Source organism: Saccopteryx bilineata, chromosome 1 (genome assembly GCF_036850765.1).
Source record: "Saccopteryx bilineata isolate mSacBil1 chromosome 1, mSacBil1_pri_phased_curated, whole genome shotgun sequence".
In the NCBI taxonomy this organism is placed as follows: Eukaryota; Metazoa; Chordata; class Mammalia; order Chiroptera; family Emballonuridae; genus Saccopteryx; species Saccopteryx bilineata.
The window spans coordinates 334732619-334751631 of NC_089490.1; the positions used below are offsets into that span (position 1 = coordinate 334732619).

At 36.8% G+C, this 19013-nt stretch overlaps 1 protein-coding gene and 1 pseudogene across 3 annotated transcripts in view; one reads left to right on the forward strand and one right to left on the reverse strand.

Moving 5' to 3' along the window:
• The window catches only part of DLG2 (discs large MAGUK scaffold protein 2), a 2196962-nt gene that overhangs the window by 10483 nt on the left and 2167466 nt on the right, over positions 1-19013 (forward strand). For all 3 annotated transcript variants that reach the window (XM_066248982.1, XM_066248991.1, XM_066249001.1), the window contains exon 2: positions 9707-9838. In XM_066248982.1, the coding sequence (XP_066105079.1) occupies positions 9707-9838 (132 nt within the window). The remainder of the gene's footprint in view (positions 1-9706; positions 9839-19013) is intronic.
• Positions 16035-16981, reverse strand: LOC136320536 (craniofacial development protein 1 pseudogene; annotated as a pseudogene).

Below are 19013 nucleotides of genomic sequence, written 5' to 3' on the forward strand. Positions count from 1 at the left end.
ATGCCAGGCCAACACTCTATCCACTGTGCTACTACCTGGTCAGGTCATAAATACCTTACAATACCTAACAATAAAATATTTTCATTTGCTAGTCATAATGTCTTGTAAATATGATCAAAATTATGACTGTTTAATTTAACATAGATTCACTTAAAAGGTTATCTGGGGAAAAACTTAGTTGTTCTTGTTGTTCTTGTTTCAATTGCTTTATATCACACTGTAGTTAAAGTGAGAGGTTGTTTTTTTTTTTTTTTTTTTTTTTTTTAGCGAGAGTTGACAGGACAGGCAGGGACAGACAGACAGGAAGGGAGAGAGATGAGAAGCATCAATTCTTCATTGCGGCATCTTAGTTGTTCATTGATTGTTTTCTCAGATATGCCTTGACCAGGGGGCTCCAGCAGAAGGAGTGACCCCTTGCTCAAGCCAGTGACCTTGGGCCCAAGTCAGTGATCTTGGGCTTCAAGCCAGTGACCTTGGACTCAAGCCAGTGACCTTGGGCTTCAAGCCAGTGACTTTTGGGCTCAAGCCAGCAACCATGGGGTCATGTCTATGATTCTATGCTCTAGCTGGTGACCTCGGGGTTTCGAACCTGGGTCCTCAGCATCCCGGCCCAATGCTCTATCCAATGCACCACCACCTGGTCAGGCAAAGTGATAGTTTTAAAACTTTAAAAAACAGTCAAGCTTATCTTCATGGAAAAAATCTTTCATGGCTTGTTATTCCTCCTTGTGTATAAGACCAGACTTAACATGGTTTATATAGCATCAGCTCACTTCCCGTGATACCTGGGATCTCATCATAGCATTATTCCACTCTATTTTAATTTTTTACTTTGTTGAAATTTCCTATTTAGTTATCTTTACTTTCAGACAAAAATCTCTAAAAGGGTTAAACACTTGATTAATGAATGAAAGAACTTATTATTTCAAATTTAAATTACCTGTCCCAAATTATTTATAACTTTTGGAAATTCTATTTTTAAACCAAAAAGAGTTGAACCTCAATTAACAGACACATGATTACTTACAATTTCAGTTATGTAACATTCACTATATCTTTAGGATTGCATGTATCATGCAAAAAAAATTCTTTTAAAAAATGATTCACCTTCCCATTTCTTCCTGTGCCCTTCTTCAGGTTAATTCAAATTTAGTTTCATTCTTACAGTAGCTTCAGGAGTCATATGAAGACAGATTTCCTTTAATAAAGAAAATAGAATTGAGGTCATTATATTGGCAATTCAGGTAAAAAAATTTGCACTTATATCTGGTTATTTAAATATTAATTAAATATTAATCTTGACTCACTTGGATAACTATTGAACTCTCCACTTTACTTAACTTGTCAACTGTCAACATCTTGACTTGTACCCCAGGATCCTTGTCATCATTTGCTTAACTTACCATTTTTGCTTAGTTATCTAGTTTTAGATTACACTGAAGCTCAAGCTTCTATTAATCAGAAACAAGAATTTAAGTAGAGAGAGATAAAAGGCCTAATGGAATTGACCTGGGTGGTGGTAAAGGGCAGCCATATTTCCAGAACTAAGTGCTGGCATGGAAAAGCCTAAGTTACCTAAGAGAGACTTGACTATGTTTGACCTTTTTTTTTTAAAATATTGTAGCATTTTATTAAATGTATTAGATTTTTCTCATATGGGGGTGAGAGGCATAATAAGTTCTGTTGGTATAGAGGCCATCTAACTGCTTTGGCTCAACATAGTGTCTTTCCTGAGTAGTTACTCAACATGTGCTGAATGAATTCATGGACTTCTGCTTACCTGGCAAATTACATTTGTGGATATGAGTATGGGAATGCTGTTGATAAATTTTTGAGAATTGCTTTTACAAGAGTAAAAGATCAGAATAACCGAATACCTGCAGAAATGCCATAGAAGTAGAAATAGAGCTTAAAAATTATAATTGAAAGAAAAGAGAAAAGATTCTTGGTACTTTAGCAAAATTTCAGAAACTGTCTAACAAATAAAGAAATAAAAGCCCTCACCAGCTGGCTCAGTGGTAGAGTGTAGGCCCAGAGTATAAATGTCTGGGGTTTGATTCCAGGCCAGGTCACACAGGAGAAGCACCAATCTGCTTCTCCACTCTTCCTCCTCTCCTTTCTCTCTATCTCTCTCTTCCCCTCCCACAGCCAAGGCTCTATTGGAGCAAAGATGGCCCTGGCACTGAGGGCGGCTCCATGACCTCCGCCTCAGGCACTAGAATGGCTCTGATTGCAATGAAGCAATGCCCCAGATGGGCAGAGCATTACCCCTAATGGGCTTGCCAGTGGGGAGGGGATCCTGGTCAGGCACATGCAGGAGTCTGTCTCTCCGCTTCTCACTTCAGAAAAATACAAAATAAAATAAAATTAAAATTAAAAAGACTAAAGCTTGAGACACTAGAGATAATCAGAGTCTAAAGATACATATAAGTACTGAGGGAGATATTGTACAATTATTATATTGTTGATTACTTACATTAATGATTAGAAATGGGTGAAAAAGTGAGGTCAATAAGCCACTGTCATTTAAAGAAACTGTTTGATTATTGACAAAAAGAGGATTCAAATATTTTTCCTATATTCAAAAAATTGTTAAAAATATTATCAGGTAGCCTGACCAGGTAATGGTGCAGTGGATAGAGCGTGGGCCTGGAATGCAGGGGGCCCAGATTTGAAACCCTGAGGTTGCTAGCTTGAGTGTAGGCTCACTAGCTTGAGCACAGAGTCTGGCTTGAGCATGAGATCATATAGACATGACCCCCATGGTCGCTGGCTTGAGCCCAATGTTGCTAGCTTGAACAAGTGGTCATTGGCTCAGCTGGTGCCCCCTGGTCAAGGCACATATGAGAAAGCAATCAATGAACAACTAAGGTGCTTCAATGAAGAATTGTTGCTTTGACCCTGGCTGGTTGGTTCAGCGGCAGAGTATTGGTCCGGCATGTGGAAGTCCCGGTTCAATTCCCAGCCAGGGCACACAGGAGAAGCACCCATCTGCTTCTCCACCCTTCCCCCTCTCCTTCCTCTCTCCCTCTCTTCCCCTCCTGCAGCCAAGGCTCAACTGGAGCAAAGTTGGCCAGGGTGCTGAGGACGGCTCCATGGTCTCTGCCTCAGGTGCTAGAATGGCTCCAGCCTCAATGACCCAGATAGGCAGAGCATTGAACCCTGGTGAGCATGCCCGGTGGATTCCAGTTGGGCATATGTGGGAGTCTGTCTGACTGCCTCTCTGCTTCTAACTTCGGAAAAATACAAAAAAGAAAAAAAAAGAATTGATGCTTCTATCTCTCTCCCTTTCTGTCTGTTCCTCTTCTCTCTCTCTCTCTCTCTCTCTATATATATATATATACATATATATGTATATATATATGTATATACACACACACATGCACACACACACACACATACATATAAAATAAAACCAGGTAAAGTTTGAAAGCAAAAAAAAAATTTAAGTTGTATACAAATGTAGTAGTATATGTTTATGCCACCATCTTTGTTAATACATCTTATTTTAAGATTGGAGAGGGCTCCCTGTGCATCCACATATATATTTATATTTCTAACCTTCGTAGATAAAAAAGAACTAATTATAAAGTGTTTTCTGTTTATTACTGCCTATTGAAATTCTCCCTTCTTAAAGGGAGTAAGCTTGAGGTTTGCTAATATATCATATAAGGATATTAGGGATGGCCCAATTGATAAGGTGACATCTGAGCAGAGATATGAAAGAAGTGAGGGAGCAAGCTTTTTGGGTATTTGAGGAAAGAATGTTTAGGTATAATAGCAAGAATAGAGGTCATCGGGTAGGAGAGTTCTTGTTATATTGAGAAAGAGCATAGACCCCTGTGGTTGGAGTAGACTGAGCAAGAGGAAAGGTGTAAAAGCTGAAATCAGAGAGGTAGGCTTTTGCTGAGTGAATGCAGAGTCACTGGAGGGTTTAAGTTGAGGAGTAACATTATCTGACTTATGATCTTTCTGGCTGTTGTGTTTAGGAATGACTTTAGGAGGGAAAAGGTGACAGCATGTAGACTAGTAGGAGGTTAATGCAGTAACACAGGGGATAGATGATGGTGGCCTGGATCAGGGTTATAGGACTGGAGATGGTGAGAAGTGATAGGATTAGGTGTAGAGAATTAGAGAAGAATGAATGATGACTTCAGTGATACTGATTTGAACAACCCAAAGGATCAGAGATGGGGAACAATGCTGGAGAAGTAGGTTGTGGGTGGTTAATAAGACCTGAAATTCTTATAAGACCTTGACAAGTTAAGTTTGAAATGCATATTAGACATCAAGATGGAAATATGAATATTCATTTATATATGACTACAGAATTCAGGGGAAAGGTCTGAGCTATATAGATATAAATTTGGGAGTCTTGAGAATGCTGGTAGTATTTGAAGCCAGGTTACTGGGTAAGGTGCCCAAAGGACTAAGAATAGAAAGCCTCCAGAGGTTTAGAGCTTGAGGATGGAGGAGGACCAGTACATGTGATTGAGAAGGGGCCTCCGTGCTCTAGGGAGGGAGCCTGCAGCAGAGTGCTGCCCGGGAAGCAGCTGAGCACCAGAAGGGGCTCATAGCAGCTTGAAAGAACCTATGGTTGGATTCTCACAAATTTGCGTTATTTTTTTAATGTTTATTTTTATTGATTTTAGAAAGAGAGGAAGGGTGGTGATGGTGGGGGGCAGAAACATCGATCTGCCCTGATGGAAGAGCAAACTAGGAACCTCTGTGCTTCAGGATGATGCTCTAAACAACTGAGCTATCTGGCCAGGGCAATTTTCAACAAATTTTCAAACCCAGCCATTTAAAAATTAAGTTATATACACTTACATTAAATACAGTATATTAAAAGTAATACTCAAGCCCTGGCCAGGTAGCTCAGTTGGTTAGAGCATCATCTTGATACATCAAAGTTGCAGGTTCAGTCCCTGGTCAAGGCACATACAAGAATCAACCAATGAATGCATAAATAAGTACAAAAACAAATCTGTTTCTTTCTCTCTCTCCCTTCCTCTTTCTAAAATCAATGATAAAAGAAAAGGTGATACTCAAGCCTGACCTGTGGTGGTACAGTGGATAAAGCATCAACCTGGAATGCTGAGTTTGCTTGTTTGAAACCCTGGGCTTGCCTAGTCAAGGAATATATGAGAAGCAACTACCATGAATTGATGCTTCCTGTTCCTCCACCTCTTCATGCCCCTCTCCTTTGTCTAAAATTCAATAAATAGAAATCTTTAAAAAAATTAAAAAAGGTAATATTCAAAACTCATCACATCCTAGAATTTTTTTTTTAACATTTTGATATGTCTGCTTTTATTTAACATCTTTTTATGTCTGTGTTGAAAAAGCTATGTAATGGTGTGCTGCTCTATGTCTTTCCCAAGCCTGAAATTAATGATGTCATGTTGGTAGCTTGAAACTGGTTATGGTGGGAATGTTTACACCTTGGAAATTGCAAATGCTATAAATCAGGGTTTCACTTATTGTTTTGCTGATAAGAAAATGATAAAGAAAATGTAAATGCAAGTTAAAAGCATATGTCTATAGCTATTACATTGTGATTAGCACAGAAATTGAAGAAATATTTGTCCATTATTCAGAAATTATTTGATTCAGCAAAGAATTCATGTAATTGATGGAGTGAGTGAAAGTTTGTTACTTAAGCCATCTTTATTGTTTCATTTTCATCTTACTCATGTTGTAATAGAAAAAAAAATCAACCAACATTCATGTTGGAACTACTCATTTATCAATTACAACCCTAAATTGGCTATGAGTATAAGAATTTGGCAAAAATTAACAAATTTTTTTTGAGAATCAACTGGCTATGTGGAATTTACAATAAAAGTTGCACATCTTATTATTTCTACATTTCATATTACACATTCTTTATATCAGTAAAATTTATAATAAATTTATGGATGTATAGATGCACACTTTTTTTTTAATCCAGAGAACTGATGGTTAAATATTTATAAAGAATACTGCTGTTTTGAAATCTAGTGAAGAAAGTGTTTCAGGCGTGCAACAGTAGCAAATGCTGCTTGTGGGCCAACTGAGATGCTGGAGAATTGACCACTGGGTTCAGCAATATGGAGATGATAGGTAACCTTGACAAGAGCTATGTTAGTGGAATTACAGAAAATACAAATCTGAGTAGAGTCATCTCAAGAGAGAATGAAAGGAAAGGAAGTGGAGACAGTATTTCAGGGAGTTTTGCTATAGAGGGGAAGAGAGAATGAGGACTATAGTTAGTTGGATAAGAGCGAAAGGTGAAGGAAAGTTTTAAAAATCACTGGTATTACAGTTTGTTTGTATGCTCATGGGAAGGAATGAATGGACAGGTAGCAATTAATGATGCAGCAATGTCCTTGAGTAGTCATGAGAGAAGAGGTTCTGGTGCTCAAGTAGAGGAGCTGGTTTTAGAGAGAAGCACAGATATTTCATCTGTAGTAACAGAAGGGAAGGCAGAATATAGGGGCACAGTTACAGGTAAGTCCATAGATGTCATATCAGGAACTTGTGGAAGTTCTCTTCTGATTTTCCATGAAATAAGAAGCAAGATCACCCACTGAGAATGGCTGTGGGAGAGAAGAATTAGATTTAGGGGAAAGGAGATATGAAATAAAATGCTCAATAAATATAAACTGTTATTATAATTGGTATTTAGTCCGAAAGGGTTAGATTGGAAGGAGAAGACTTTTAAAATGCAAAGACTATTAGTTGTCTTTTTGGTAGTGATTATGGTAATCATTTCATACTGTATTTGTATATTAAAACCATGTTGTTCACCTTAAAGACATATGATTTTATTTGTCCATCATACCTCAGTAAAGCTGGAAGAAAAAAATAAACCTCAAAACAGGGAAATTTTTTTTTTCAAGAGAGGGAATAAAAGGGATAGAGAGAGAAAGCATGCCAGGAGGGGAGAGAGATGAAAAGCATCCACTTATAGTCGCGTCACTGTAGTTGTTCATTGATTGCTTTTCATATGTGCCTTGACCGGGCAGCTCAAGTGGAGCCAGTGACTCCTTGCTCAAGCCAGCGACCTTGGCCTGAAGTCAGTGACCTTTGTGCTCAAGCCAGTGACCCTGGGATTGTGTTGATGAGCCTGCACGCAAGCCTGAGACCTTGGGGTTTTGAACCTGGAATCTCAGCATCCCAGGTTGATACTCTAGCCACTGTGCCACTACTGGTCAGGCAAAACACAGAAATTTTGATGAAGATCTATGATATGATTTGAAAAGATAAAGTAATGTTAAGAGAGGAGCTCTGGTCAGGTGGAGAAGTACCAAGAATACTAAGACATTTGAAGGAAGTGACATTCACTCAAAGTAAAGCTTTTATTGATGACAGAGTCTGGGCACAGGGTGAGGTTGGGGAATACTGCTGACAATTCCAGTTGGCTTTCACCCCAGATAATACCTGTAAGAAACCATTTTCATATATGTGCCTTGTATATGAAAAGTTTGCATATATTAATTCCTCATACAGGAATTCAAACAGAGAGAGAACAAAAATACATATAAATCGTAAAACAAGGAAAATTAGCAATGCAATATTTCAGACTCTGGTCACTTTCTTCAAAAGCTTTCTAAACACAGTTTTACGAAATACAAGTTAATGATAAAAACAATGGGTCACTGGTTAAGGTGAGTCTTGCCCTCTCTCATAATGCATTTCAAGTCTGAGTAAATCAGTTAATTTATATTCTTGGTGATACATATGAATTGTTTAATTAACTATGTGATTTGACACTCTACAGATAGATCTTCATGTTGGAAAAATGAAGTTGAATCTTCATATCCCCCCCCCCCAAAATAAAATGAAAAAATAAAATTAAAAGAATTGTCACTATACTCAAAGGCTGTGTCACTTTGTGACTTTTTCAAGGATATTTTGTCTTATGGCAGATAGAGACATGGATCAAGGAGCCATAATATGGCAGTATGTATTAAGAATGCCTGTAGTATTTGTGTTGGCAAAATGGTTTGGAAGAAGGGTGAAAATGATTAATTAGAACCGTCAGATATAACTTTATGGAAGGAAGTATATGAGTTAGGTATAACTTAAGAAAAAGTAGGTTTTCAGTTGATTTGTTGATTGCTTTCCATATACTAGACATTGTACCAAGTATTGTGTGATTTAATCCTACTACCTGTGAGGAAATTGAAGTTCAGAGATGTTAAGTAACTTGTTAAGGGTCATACACAGCTAGGTAGAGTTTAGACCCAGATCTAGCTGACAGCAAACCCTTTACAATACAGCACACATATACTGGGGAGAGATAGTTTATGGGGGAGCATATTCTAATACAGGGAGAAGAAGGAGCAAAGAAAAGTACTAAGGTAATGGAAAGGAGGGACAGATGGAGAGAGGGAGAGTAATCCAATATGACTTGGGCATTGTGTGTGTGTGTGCGTGTGTTTTATTAATATAAAAGAGGATGGAATGTAGAGTGGGAAATATGGCTGAAAATATAGGTTGTATAAAGATCATGGGAGGGATCAAGCCTTGAAGGCTGAGTTAAGAAACTTGGTCATTATTTTGTAAGATCTCATCAATTTTCAGATAATTTTTCTGACAAGAGAGAATCATGTTCTCTGCATGAACATCAACTGGCCAGCATTGCATACAGGACTTTAATTTTGTTTCATAGTTACAGATTCTTTTGGAAGACAGAACTATAAACATAAAAGTGGGTTCTTAAAATTAGAAGTTGAGTATAATTCACAATTTCAAGTGGTAGTGTATGAAATTCATGATTATTTTATTATTTTTGTAATAAAATTAGGAATACAACTATGGAATCATTTAATGTAAGCTTACTATTTTTCTTTTTTTTTAATAAATTTTTATTAATGTTAATGGGATGACATTAATAATTCAGGGTACATATATTCAAAGAAAACATGTCTAGGTTATCATGTCATTAAATAATGTTGCATACCCCTCACCCAGAGTCAGATTGTCCTCCGTCACCCTCTGTCTAGTTTTCTCTGTGCCCCTCCCCCTCCCCCTAACTCTCTCCCTCCCTCCCTCCCTCCTGCGTCCTCCCTCCCCCCACCCCTGGTAACCACCACTCTCTTGTCCATGTCTCTTAGTCTCGTTTTTATGTTCCACCAATGTATGGAATCATGTAGTTCTTGTTTTTTTCTGATTTACTTATTTCACTCCGTATAATGTTATCAAGATCCCACCATTTTGCTGTAAATGATCTGATGTCATCATTTCTTATGGCTGAGTAGTATTCCATAGTGTATATGTGCCACATCTTCTTTATCCAGTCTTCTATTGAAGGGTTTTTTTGGTTGTTTCCATGTCTTGGCCACTGTGAACAGTGCTGCAATGAACATGGGGCTACATGTGTCTTTACGTATCAATGATTCTGAGGTTTTGGGGTATATACCCAGTAGAGGGATTGCTGGGTCATAAGGTAGTTCTATTTTCAGTTTTTTGAGGAACCACCATACTTTCCTCCATAATGGTTGTACTACTTTACATTCCCACCAACAGTGTATGAGGGTTTCCTTTTCTCCACAGCCTCTCCAACATTTGCTATTACCTGTCTTGTTGATAATAGCTAATCTAACAGGGGTGAGGTGGTATCTCATTGTAGTTTTGATTTGCATTTCTCTAATAACTAATGATAAGCTTACTATTTTTCTAAGACCATAAGATAGAATTTTTAAATCATGTTTTTCAGATACTGACCGGGCTTTGTCATTACTGGAAGAATACTGCAAAAAATTAAGGAAACCAGAAGAGCAGCAGCTGAAAAACGCTGTTAAAAAGGTGATGGGCATTTTTAGGAGCAGCTTATTCCAAGCTTTGCTAGGTATGCATTAAAAAAGTACATATTATGCTAATGGAAGAAGTGGGCTTAGTTTGAGTAATGTGGTCAAAGAACCTGATGTTAACCAAATTTAAAACTGCAATACTTTTCTTTGAAAGTAGAAGAAAAGGTTTTTTTTCCTCTCTAAATTTAAAGTTAACCTAAAAAAGACTATTATAGAATAGAGATAAAGTGTAGGTTATTAAAAATGTCAATATTGAAGGAATAATTTGTATAAGAAGGAAAGTGTACACAGGAAAAAAACCTGAGTAGTTTATTGCAAAAAATTGAAGACAAATATGCTAGAGAAGGAAGTTCCTTCCTAGGGAAACAATGGGTCACATTCTACTCAGTTAGAATCATAGTTCTATTTTTACTCTCTTCTTAAAACAAAACTTAAAAAATATTCTCTCCCTCCCCCACTTTTTTTGCTTCTCTTTTGAAACTTTATGATCCAAACTGGAAAGTTTACTGATGAATATCTCAGTGCTTTGGAAATTTTGTCAACTTGTTATGGATTTAACTACATAATGTTTAAATTGATGGTTATTCTTCACCTTCTTAAAGATGGTGAGGAAAATTAAGTATATGGTTTATTTATGACTTTATACATATATCTTTTGTACATATACAGGTAACTTTTAATTATTTTTTTATGATATTTTAAGAGTTAAAATAAAGTAGCAAAATATATAAACAAACACCTCTCCTCAACAAAAGTAACTAATGAAACAATATAAAAAAAACCCACTTAATTATACTACATAGTTTACTGAGCTTAAATAGTACAATTTAAAAGAATAACTGAGTTTACTAGACATTATTATTAACTTTTAAGGTCTGGGAGTTATTGAAATAAAAATATAAAAATGGGAATTACGAGATTTAATCTTGAAGATATTTTATCTATGTTTTTATTTTTATTATATATGTCTACATTTACTGACAAAAACTCCAGCTTTTTCTGAATATAATTTCAAACATCATCAAATTTTGAAAATTTGAAAATCAGTCTGTTGAATAAAAACAAGAACAAAGCTTTATGGGATTATTTTGCTTATGGATTAAGTTCTTTAAAATATTCTCCTGTGGCTGGTAAAAATTAATGACACAAATAACTATAATCATCTTAGTTGGTTTAAACAAAAACAACTGTAAATGGACTCTTGCAGAATTTAAACAAATCTTGTCATTAGAGAACAATAGTTGAGAACATTTTTAAACCACAAAATTTTGAATTAAATGTTAATAATTTCAGCTAGTTGGTAATTAGTAAAGGTTATTAACTGAATGGCAATATCTCTAAATTTGTATGATGTGTTTAGTTCAGATTAGCTAAGTCTTTTGAGAGTTTCAGTTTTTGAACTTGATTTAGGAAGAATATTGTTGGATGCTTTAGACAATTCTACTATACTTTGGCAATGTAACCATTTGGTATTACAACACTATTATATGGGGAATAAAAGGACAAATGAATGGCAAAGAATTGCATTTTTTAGTTGTTTTGAGTGAATGATAAGTATCTTGGCAAAAAGCCTACAGTGTAGTTTGAATGCCTTTAAAAAACAAGATACTACAATAATCTGTAAAAAGCTATTACGTAAGTAATCCTGGTGCCCAGCTTTGAATGGATAGATTTGCTTTGGCTGGTTTTTAAGTCATTTGGGGATAAACTAGACTGCAAAAAATGGAGCATCATTATAAAACAAAACATAATCTTCTATTCAATTAATTCTATGTGAGTTGCTAAATACTAATTACAAATTTATTTCTATTGAATGTTTGAGTGGTCTTACTGTGTATTCTCTTTAAGGACACAAAAGAAGAAAAGCCATCTATCTCTGTGCATCCTGAAGGGGATTAAAACTTTATAAAAGGATAAGTAGGGAGCCATTGATAAACAGAGCATTATTTATGGACTATAACTTGCTTTCTGTTTGAACCAACTCCCTTCCCTACTTTTATTGTTGCTGTTCTTGTTACAAGGAAGGAAAGACAGTGGCTTCTCCTATTGTTCTGAGACTTAGATAACCAGTACAGTGAAACAATAACTTGCATAAATCACAACTAACTGAAGAAATAGAGAGTTATACTGCATAAAACCCAACACAAATGAATAGTAAAGTGAAATACTATCATTGCAGAATGTGCTGTAACACTTACATGTGACCAGGACACCAACCCTCTCTACAGATGAAAAATATTATTTTGGAAAGAAATACTATCCTTCTTTTGTGGTCCTTCATCAAGTGATGTAAAAAACATCCAAAAGCTAGTATGTCTTCGATGGTATAATATTGAGGAAAGATTATGTTTATATAACTTTGACTACTATTATAATGTATGAAAGCATTTTATAAATGGGTTCTCTGATAATAGGGTGGAAGGTGATAGTAAAGGTATTTTTTATTTTTAAAGTACAACTTTATTTAATTATAAAAGTAACATATGCTTATTTTGGGAAATTTTAAAAATAAATAAAATAAAAGAAGAAAATAAAACTAGTGGTTAGGTACATTGCTCTTATGGTATAGTTGGACATCTAAGCATGGAGAATGATGAACCGTTTAACTTTCTTCCTCTTTGGTTCTAGAGTCCCTGTACTGTATTTTGTTTTTATTTTTTATTTACTAATAATTGACACTGAAAAAAGACACATTAAGCCTTTAAAAGTTAGTTATTAGTGTTTATTATTGTATAAAAAAAGAAAAATGCCTAAAACAGCAATGTGCTGGAAGCTGCACATTTAGAAGTTATGCTTAGGGTGACATCTTGTGGTCATACTAAGGAAAAGGTTTTGTCCAATGGATAATTACAGTTCTATGATGATTGCATTAACACCTTACAGAATTTGAATAGAAGTGAATTGAAATTCCATAATAGTTTAAAAATTAATTGGGGTTTCTTTTATTTAGTATTTATAAAATATTTCAATTTTCAAGGCACCCAGGTTATTTATTTTTCACTTAGATACTGAAGGAGTAAGGTGAAAGATTTTTTTGAAATACTTCTCTTCCATATACTTTGCAAATTTAAATTTCACTGTATAATGTTTATGGAGAAAGTTTTTGGAAAGATGTGGACAGTAAAGTGGTATTTTCCTTAAAGTCCTGCCAGTACCAAAATCTTAGAAACATGCCATCTTGCTTTATGAAGACTTGCATTTGCATGTCAGATTTTTGAGTTAAAGTAGAATACTTTTTATTTCCATAAAGCTTAACATAGAACCCTATGGGTACTTGAGATTAGTAGCAATATGGATGAAACATTAGATTTAACACATACTGGTATTTATCATCCCTTTGTGGAAGTCTTCTACCATTTTTCTACTTGCTAGAAGCTTTAAGCAGCCCTTTCATTATGTCTTTCAGCATTTTGTACATATTTCTATAAAGCACTTATTACATTGCCTTATGATAAATTGAATCTATTTCTGCCCCCCTTAATAGACTGTAACTTGAGAGTTGAAGTTATATCTAATTAACCTTTGTACCACAAGTATCAATATGTGGACCTTTGATGCTAATAGGTTGTCAATAAATTTTATTTATTCATTTAATCAACCATTATTTTTAAAAGACCTGTTATGTATTAGACATTGTGGTAAGCAGTAGAGATACAATAGTAAACTATAGAGGATAGTCCTTGCCCTAATGGGTGAGAGCAATCAAGTGGAGGAAAAGAGACATTAGGTATGCAGTTATTTAATTATTTAAATATATTGGTGACAAGTGCTAAAACAAGTCACTCTGTAAAGAGCTTTACCACATTTTAATCTGAATAAAGTAAAACAACTATGTATTTTCAATATAGTAATCCTAATATATATTTATTTTAAAATAACATCTATTTGAAAACATCATGGCTATTTTGGTCTTAATTATTCATGACAATGTGTAGTTTTTGCCACCAGGTCATTAGAAAACCAAAGGACTTTTTATAGATTATAGTGAGTGTGAAGGCACACATGGTTATATGAATTTGTAACAACTTGGCTTTGATCCTCCCAAGCAGAGGTTCTCACAGTGTGGTCCTTGGAGCAGGTTAGCATTGCAAATTCTTGGCTTAACCCCAGATGCACTGAATCGGGAACTCTGCAGGTAGGGGTCAGCAAATAGTGTTTTAATAAGCCTTCCAGGTGATTCTGAGGCATGCTAAAGTTTGAGAACAGGTGTTCTAAATGACCAGGATATCTGGTCACTTAAAGAAAGTAATATAGTAGCTGTATATTATTAATAAACTTGGGAAAATATGGCAGTGGCGTTTTTTCATTCTTGGGTTTTATAAAGATTTGATTTGATCTTTAACAAATGTAATGAGCCATTATCATTCTGGATCTATCTCGAGTACTTTGGGAATCAATAAATTAATGAATATCATTATAAAATCTAATTAAAAATATGTAACAGTGTACCTGAAACATTTATACGATTTACTTTCCTTTGGGTACCTAATGGTAGTTTCTACCTAGGGTGCTATAGATGGAGAACAGCAAAGTGCCTTGTATGAGTCTTACTCAGGTAAGTGCTTGCTGCCACTCACAACCTTGAGGCATGTGCTTCAATGAAACAAATAAATCACCGCATGCCATGGACCTTCAAATAAGCTCTGACTAGTCAAAGTGGTAAATGTTAAATTCTTAGATACTAAGGTCTAGTATTTTCCTACTTATTTGTTTACACTACACATTTAAGTATAGAGAGTGCTGCTATTTTATTTTTTATTTTATTTTATTTTTTTACTTTTTTTTTTAAGGACAAACTTTTTTTAATTTTTTTAATTTTTTTTAATTTTTTAAATAATTTTATTTTTTTAATGGGGTGACATCAATAAATCAGGATACATATATTCAAAGATAACAAGTCCAGGGTATCTTGTCGTTCAATTATGATGCATACCCGTCACCCAAAGTCAGATTGTCCTCTGTCACCTTCTATCTTGTTTTCTTTGTGCCCCTCCCCCTCCCCCTTCTCCTCCCCCATTCCCCCCTCCCCCCCGTAACCACCACACTCTTATCAATGTCTCTTAGTTTCACTTTTATGTCCCACCTACGTATGGAATAATGCAGTTCCTGGTTTTTTCTGATTTACTTATTTCACTTCATATCATGTTATCAAGATCCCACCATTTTGCTGTAAATGATCTGATGTCATCATTTCTTATGGCTGAGTAGTATTCCATAGTGTATATGTGCCACATCTTCTTTATCCAGTCATCTATTGACGGGATTTTTGGTTGTTTCCATGTCCTGGCCACTGTGAACAATGCTGCAATAAACATGGGGCTGCATGTGTCTTTACGTATCAATGTTTCTGAGTTTTGGGGGTATATACCCAGTAGAGGGATTGCTGGGTCATAAGGTAGTTCTATTTTCAGTTTTTTGAGGAACCACCATACTTTCTTCCATAATGGTTGTACTACTTTACATTCCCACCAACAGTGTATGAGGGTTCCTTTTTCTCCACAGCCTCTCCAACATTTGCTATTACCTGTCTTGCTAATAATAGCTAATCGAACAGGTGTGAGGTGGTATCTCATTGCTGTTTTGATTTGCATTTCTCTAATAGCTAAAGAAGATGAGCATCTTTTCATATATCTGTTGGCCATTTGTATTTCTTCCTGGGAGAAGTGTCTGTTCATATCCTCTTCCCATTTTTTTATGGGATTGTTTGTTTGTTTGTTGTTGAGTTTTATGAGTTCTTTGTATATTTTGTATATTAGGCCCTTATCTGAGCTGTTGTTTGAAAATATCATTTCCCATTTAGTTGGCTTTCTGTTTATTTTGTTATCAGTTTCTCTTGCTGAGCAAAAACTTCTTAGTCTGATGTAGTCCCATTCATTAATTTTTGCCTTCACTTCTCTTGCCATTGGAGTCAAATTCATAAAATGCTCTTTAAAACCCAGGTCCATGAGTTGAGTACCTATGTCTTCTTCTATGTACTTAATTGTTTCAGGTCTTATGTTTAGATCTTTGATCCATTTTGAGTTAATTTTTGTACAGGGGGAGAGACTGTAGTCCAGTTTCATTCTTTTGCATGTGGCTTTCCAGTTTTAAGGACAAACTTTTAAAAGTAAAATGAATGAAACCATGTGAGACAAAGATACAAAGACAGAAATTCAAGGTAGAAAAGAAGGCCTTGCTGGGAAACAGCTGAGGAGCAACACTGGAGACATTTCACAGACGCAAAAGAAGCTCACATTGTAAACAGGATTAGTGGCTGTTGATTTCCTCCCATAACATCAGGGTTTCATTTTGCTCAACCTGAGATCTCAAGCAATTTCAAACTGCCTGTGATTCACTCGGTCTAGAATAGCTTTCCGTTCAATGTACCCTTCCTTCCCTCGATTGTGGATGGCCAGTTCTTCACCAATGCCTTCTTCCTCCTTGAAGCTCTCCCAGTCCAGTTTGGATTTCTCTAGGGTGCTCATCTTCTGCTTTTTGGCTCCAATTTTTCCCAAAAGGCTGCTCATGCCACATGATCTTTTTAATCCTGACCCAGCAGGGAGTGAGGGCACAGTTGAAGGGACATTAGCCTGTGATTTTTTTCTCATTTTGCTTGAAGAAGGATTTGGCCTCTTTAGATGTAGCATCCACTTCCTTAGTCACCCTGACTTCTTCACCAGCAAAATCAAACACCTTGGTGATTTTTACTTTTTCTGCCTCTTTAGGTTTTTCTGGCTCTTCTGCTTTGACAAACAATTTACTTGAACTCGTCTCTTCAGTCTCCTCTCTTTTTTTTAACTTGAGGGTTTGGGGGCACTTTTGATTTTGTTCCCACATCATTGAGGAAGCTGGCCCACAGTTCATCCTCCTTTTTCTTCCTGGCATCCTCTGACCCAGCACCTTCATCCTGCTCTGCAGCTGTGTCTTTCTCTTCGCTGCTACTGCTTCCAGACTCCCCGCTGCTATCTTCCTCTTCCTCTTCTAATGAGAGGCCACCTCGTTTACTCTTCCTGACAGGAACGCTCTGAGTCATTCTTTTTTTCCCTTTGGTTTTCTGTGTCTGCTCTTCACCATCCACTTCATCTTCCTTCACTAATTCATTTACATCATCTTCACTATACTCTCCATCCAAAGGCACGTAGTCCTCGTCCTCCTTTGAGGGGGAGGAGTCTTCGGAGTCGAATTCCTCCATGTCACTGCCACGCGGGCCGGCTGTGCCACAGGACCACAGCAGCGGACCCCGAGGCAAAGCTCTAGGGAGAGACCATAAAGCTGAGGCGGGGGTGATGGCGGCTGGGGCGGGCCCCCTCAGCGTGTGCACATGCACAGAGCGAGAGTGCTGCTATTTTAGTTATTACAATTGAATAATAATTAATGAAGTTTTTACCTATTTACATGGATTTATGCAGATGGATGTTATTAAAGACCAAATCCTTACCATGAAGTAGTAGAAGTCAGTTGAGGTGGTAACATTCACATACATACAAACAAGTACAAGAAAGGATACAATTCCGGCCAGGGCACACAGGAGAAGCGCCCATTTGCTTCTCCACCCCTCTGCCACGCCTTCCTCTCTGTCTCTCTCTTCCCCTCCCGTAGCCAAGGCTCCATTGGAGCAAAGATGGCCCCGGGCGCTGGGGATGGCTCTGTGGCCTCTGCCTCAGGCGCTAGAGTGGCTCTGGTCGCAACATGGCGACGCCCAGGATGGGCAGAGCGTCACCCCTGGTGGGCGTGCCGGGTGGATCCCGGTCGGGCGCATGCGGGAGTCTGTCTGACTGTCTCTCCCTGTTTCCAGCTTCAGAAAAATGCAAAAAAAAAAAAAAAAAAAAAGAAAGAAAGAAAGGATAGAATTAAGGACTAAACTCTGGAAGTTAGACCAAAATGCTGTAGGAGTTCAGAGAACTAGGGATCATTGTAGATTGATGTTGCTAGGGAAGGTTTTATATAAATATAAACGAGAGCTTGGTCTTGTAAATGATAGGATTTGGGTAAGAAGAGAAGATAGAGAAGGACATTTTTCCCATCCATCCATCCATTCACCCATCCATCCAGAGATATTTATTGAAGACTATGCCAGGAACTCTGGTATGTTCACTGAGAACACAAGCACTAAACAAAATTGTATAAATAGTATATATTTGCAATTGTGATAAAAGTGACAAAGGAGAAGTAGAGTGTGCTATGAGCAAGAGGCTTAACCTTAGCTATGGAATCAGAGAAAACTTTCTTAGGGAAGGGGTATTTGAGGTAAAGAAATTATACAGATCCATAGAGGTCAGAAAGAAAATGAAGAAATGGATTTGACTGCAACAGCGATTCAAGATGTTTTTGATGTTTATGCTTTAAAAATGCCCTCTAGGAGTTGGATGAGGATATCAGATTAGACTTAAATCTCTTCCAAAGACTTAAAGTTGAAGGTAAACTTGAGAAAAAAGAGTGGTAAGCATAGCTTGACCAGGTGGTGACACAGTGGATAGAGTGTTGGCCTGGGATGCTGAGGACTCAGGTTCGAAACTACAAGGTCTTCCGCTTGAATGCAAGGTCGCCAGCTTGAGCACGGGATCATAGACCTGATTCCATGGTTGCTGGCTTGAGCCCAAAGGTTGCTGGCTTAAAGCCCAAGGTCACTGGCTTGAGCCCAAGGTTGCTGGTTTGAGCAAAGGGTCACTGGCTTGGCTGGAGCCCCCCAGTCAAGGCACATATGAGAAAGCAATCAATGAACAACTAAGGAGACTAAGGAGTCATAACAAAGAATTGATGCTTCTTCTCATCTCTTTCCCTTCCTGTCTGTCTGTCCCTATCTGTCCCTCTCTCTGTCTCTCTCTCTGTCTCTGTTCAAAAAAAAAAAAAAAAGATGTGATCCAGACAATTCTTATTATTTCTGATGTTAAGCCGTCATATGCTGATGTCATTAGTTGTGTTTTCATGTCTCAGGTGGGATTCAGTATTTCTAAGTTTAAATTTGACACTTTAGATTGGATGCTATCAAGAGGATTAATTGACATTCTTGGCTTTATACTTTGTGTATTTGCTACAGGATTTATGTCACCAGATGGCACCATTTAACTAAATATATATACTTTATCTATTAGGATGTTTGTTTTTAAATGGAAGATGACTTTATTTGTGCTATTCCTGAAATAGGAAAAATTAATTAATTTTGCTGGCGTATGAGACTACTATACAGAGTAATGAAATCCAAAAAGTTAATTGAGAGCAAGGAAGGATCTGATG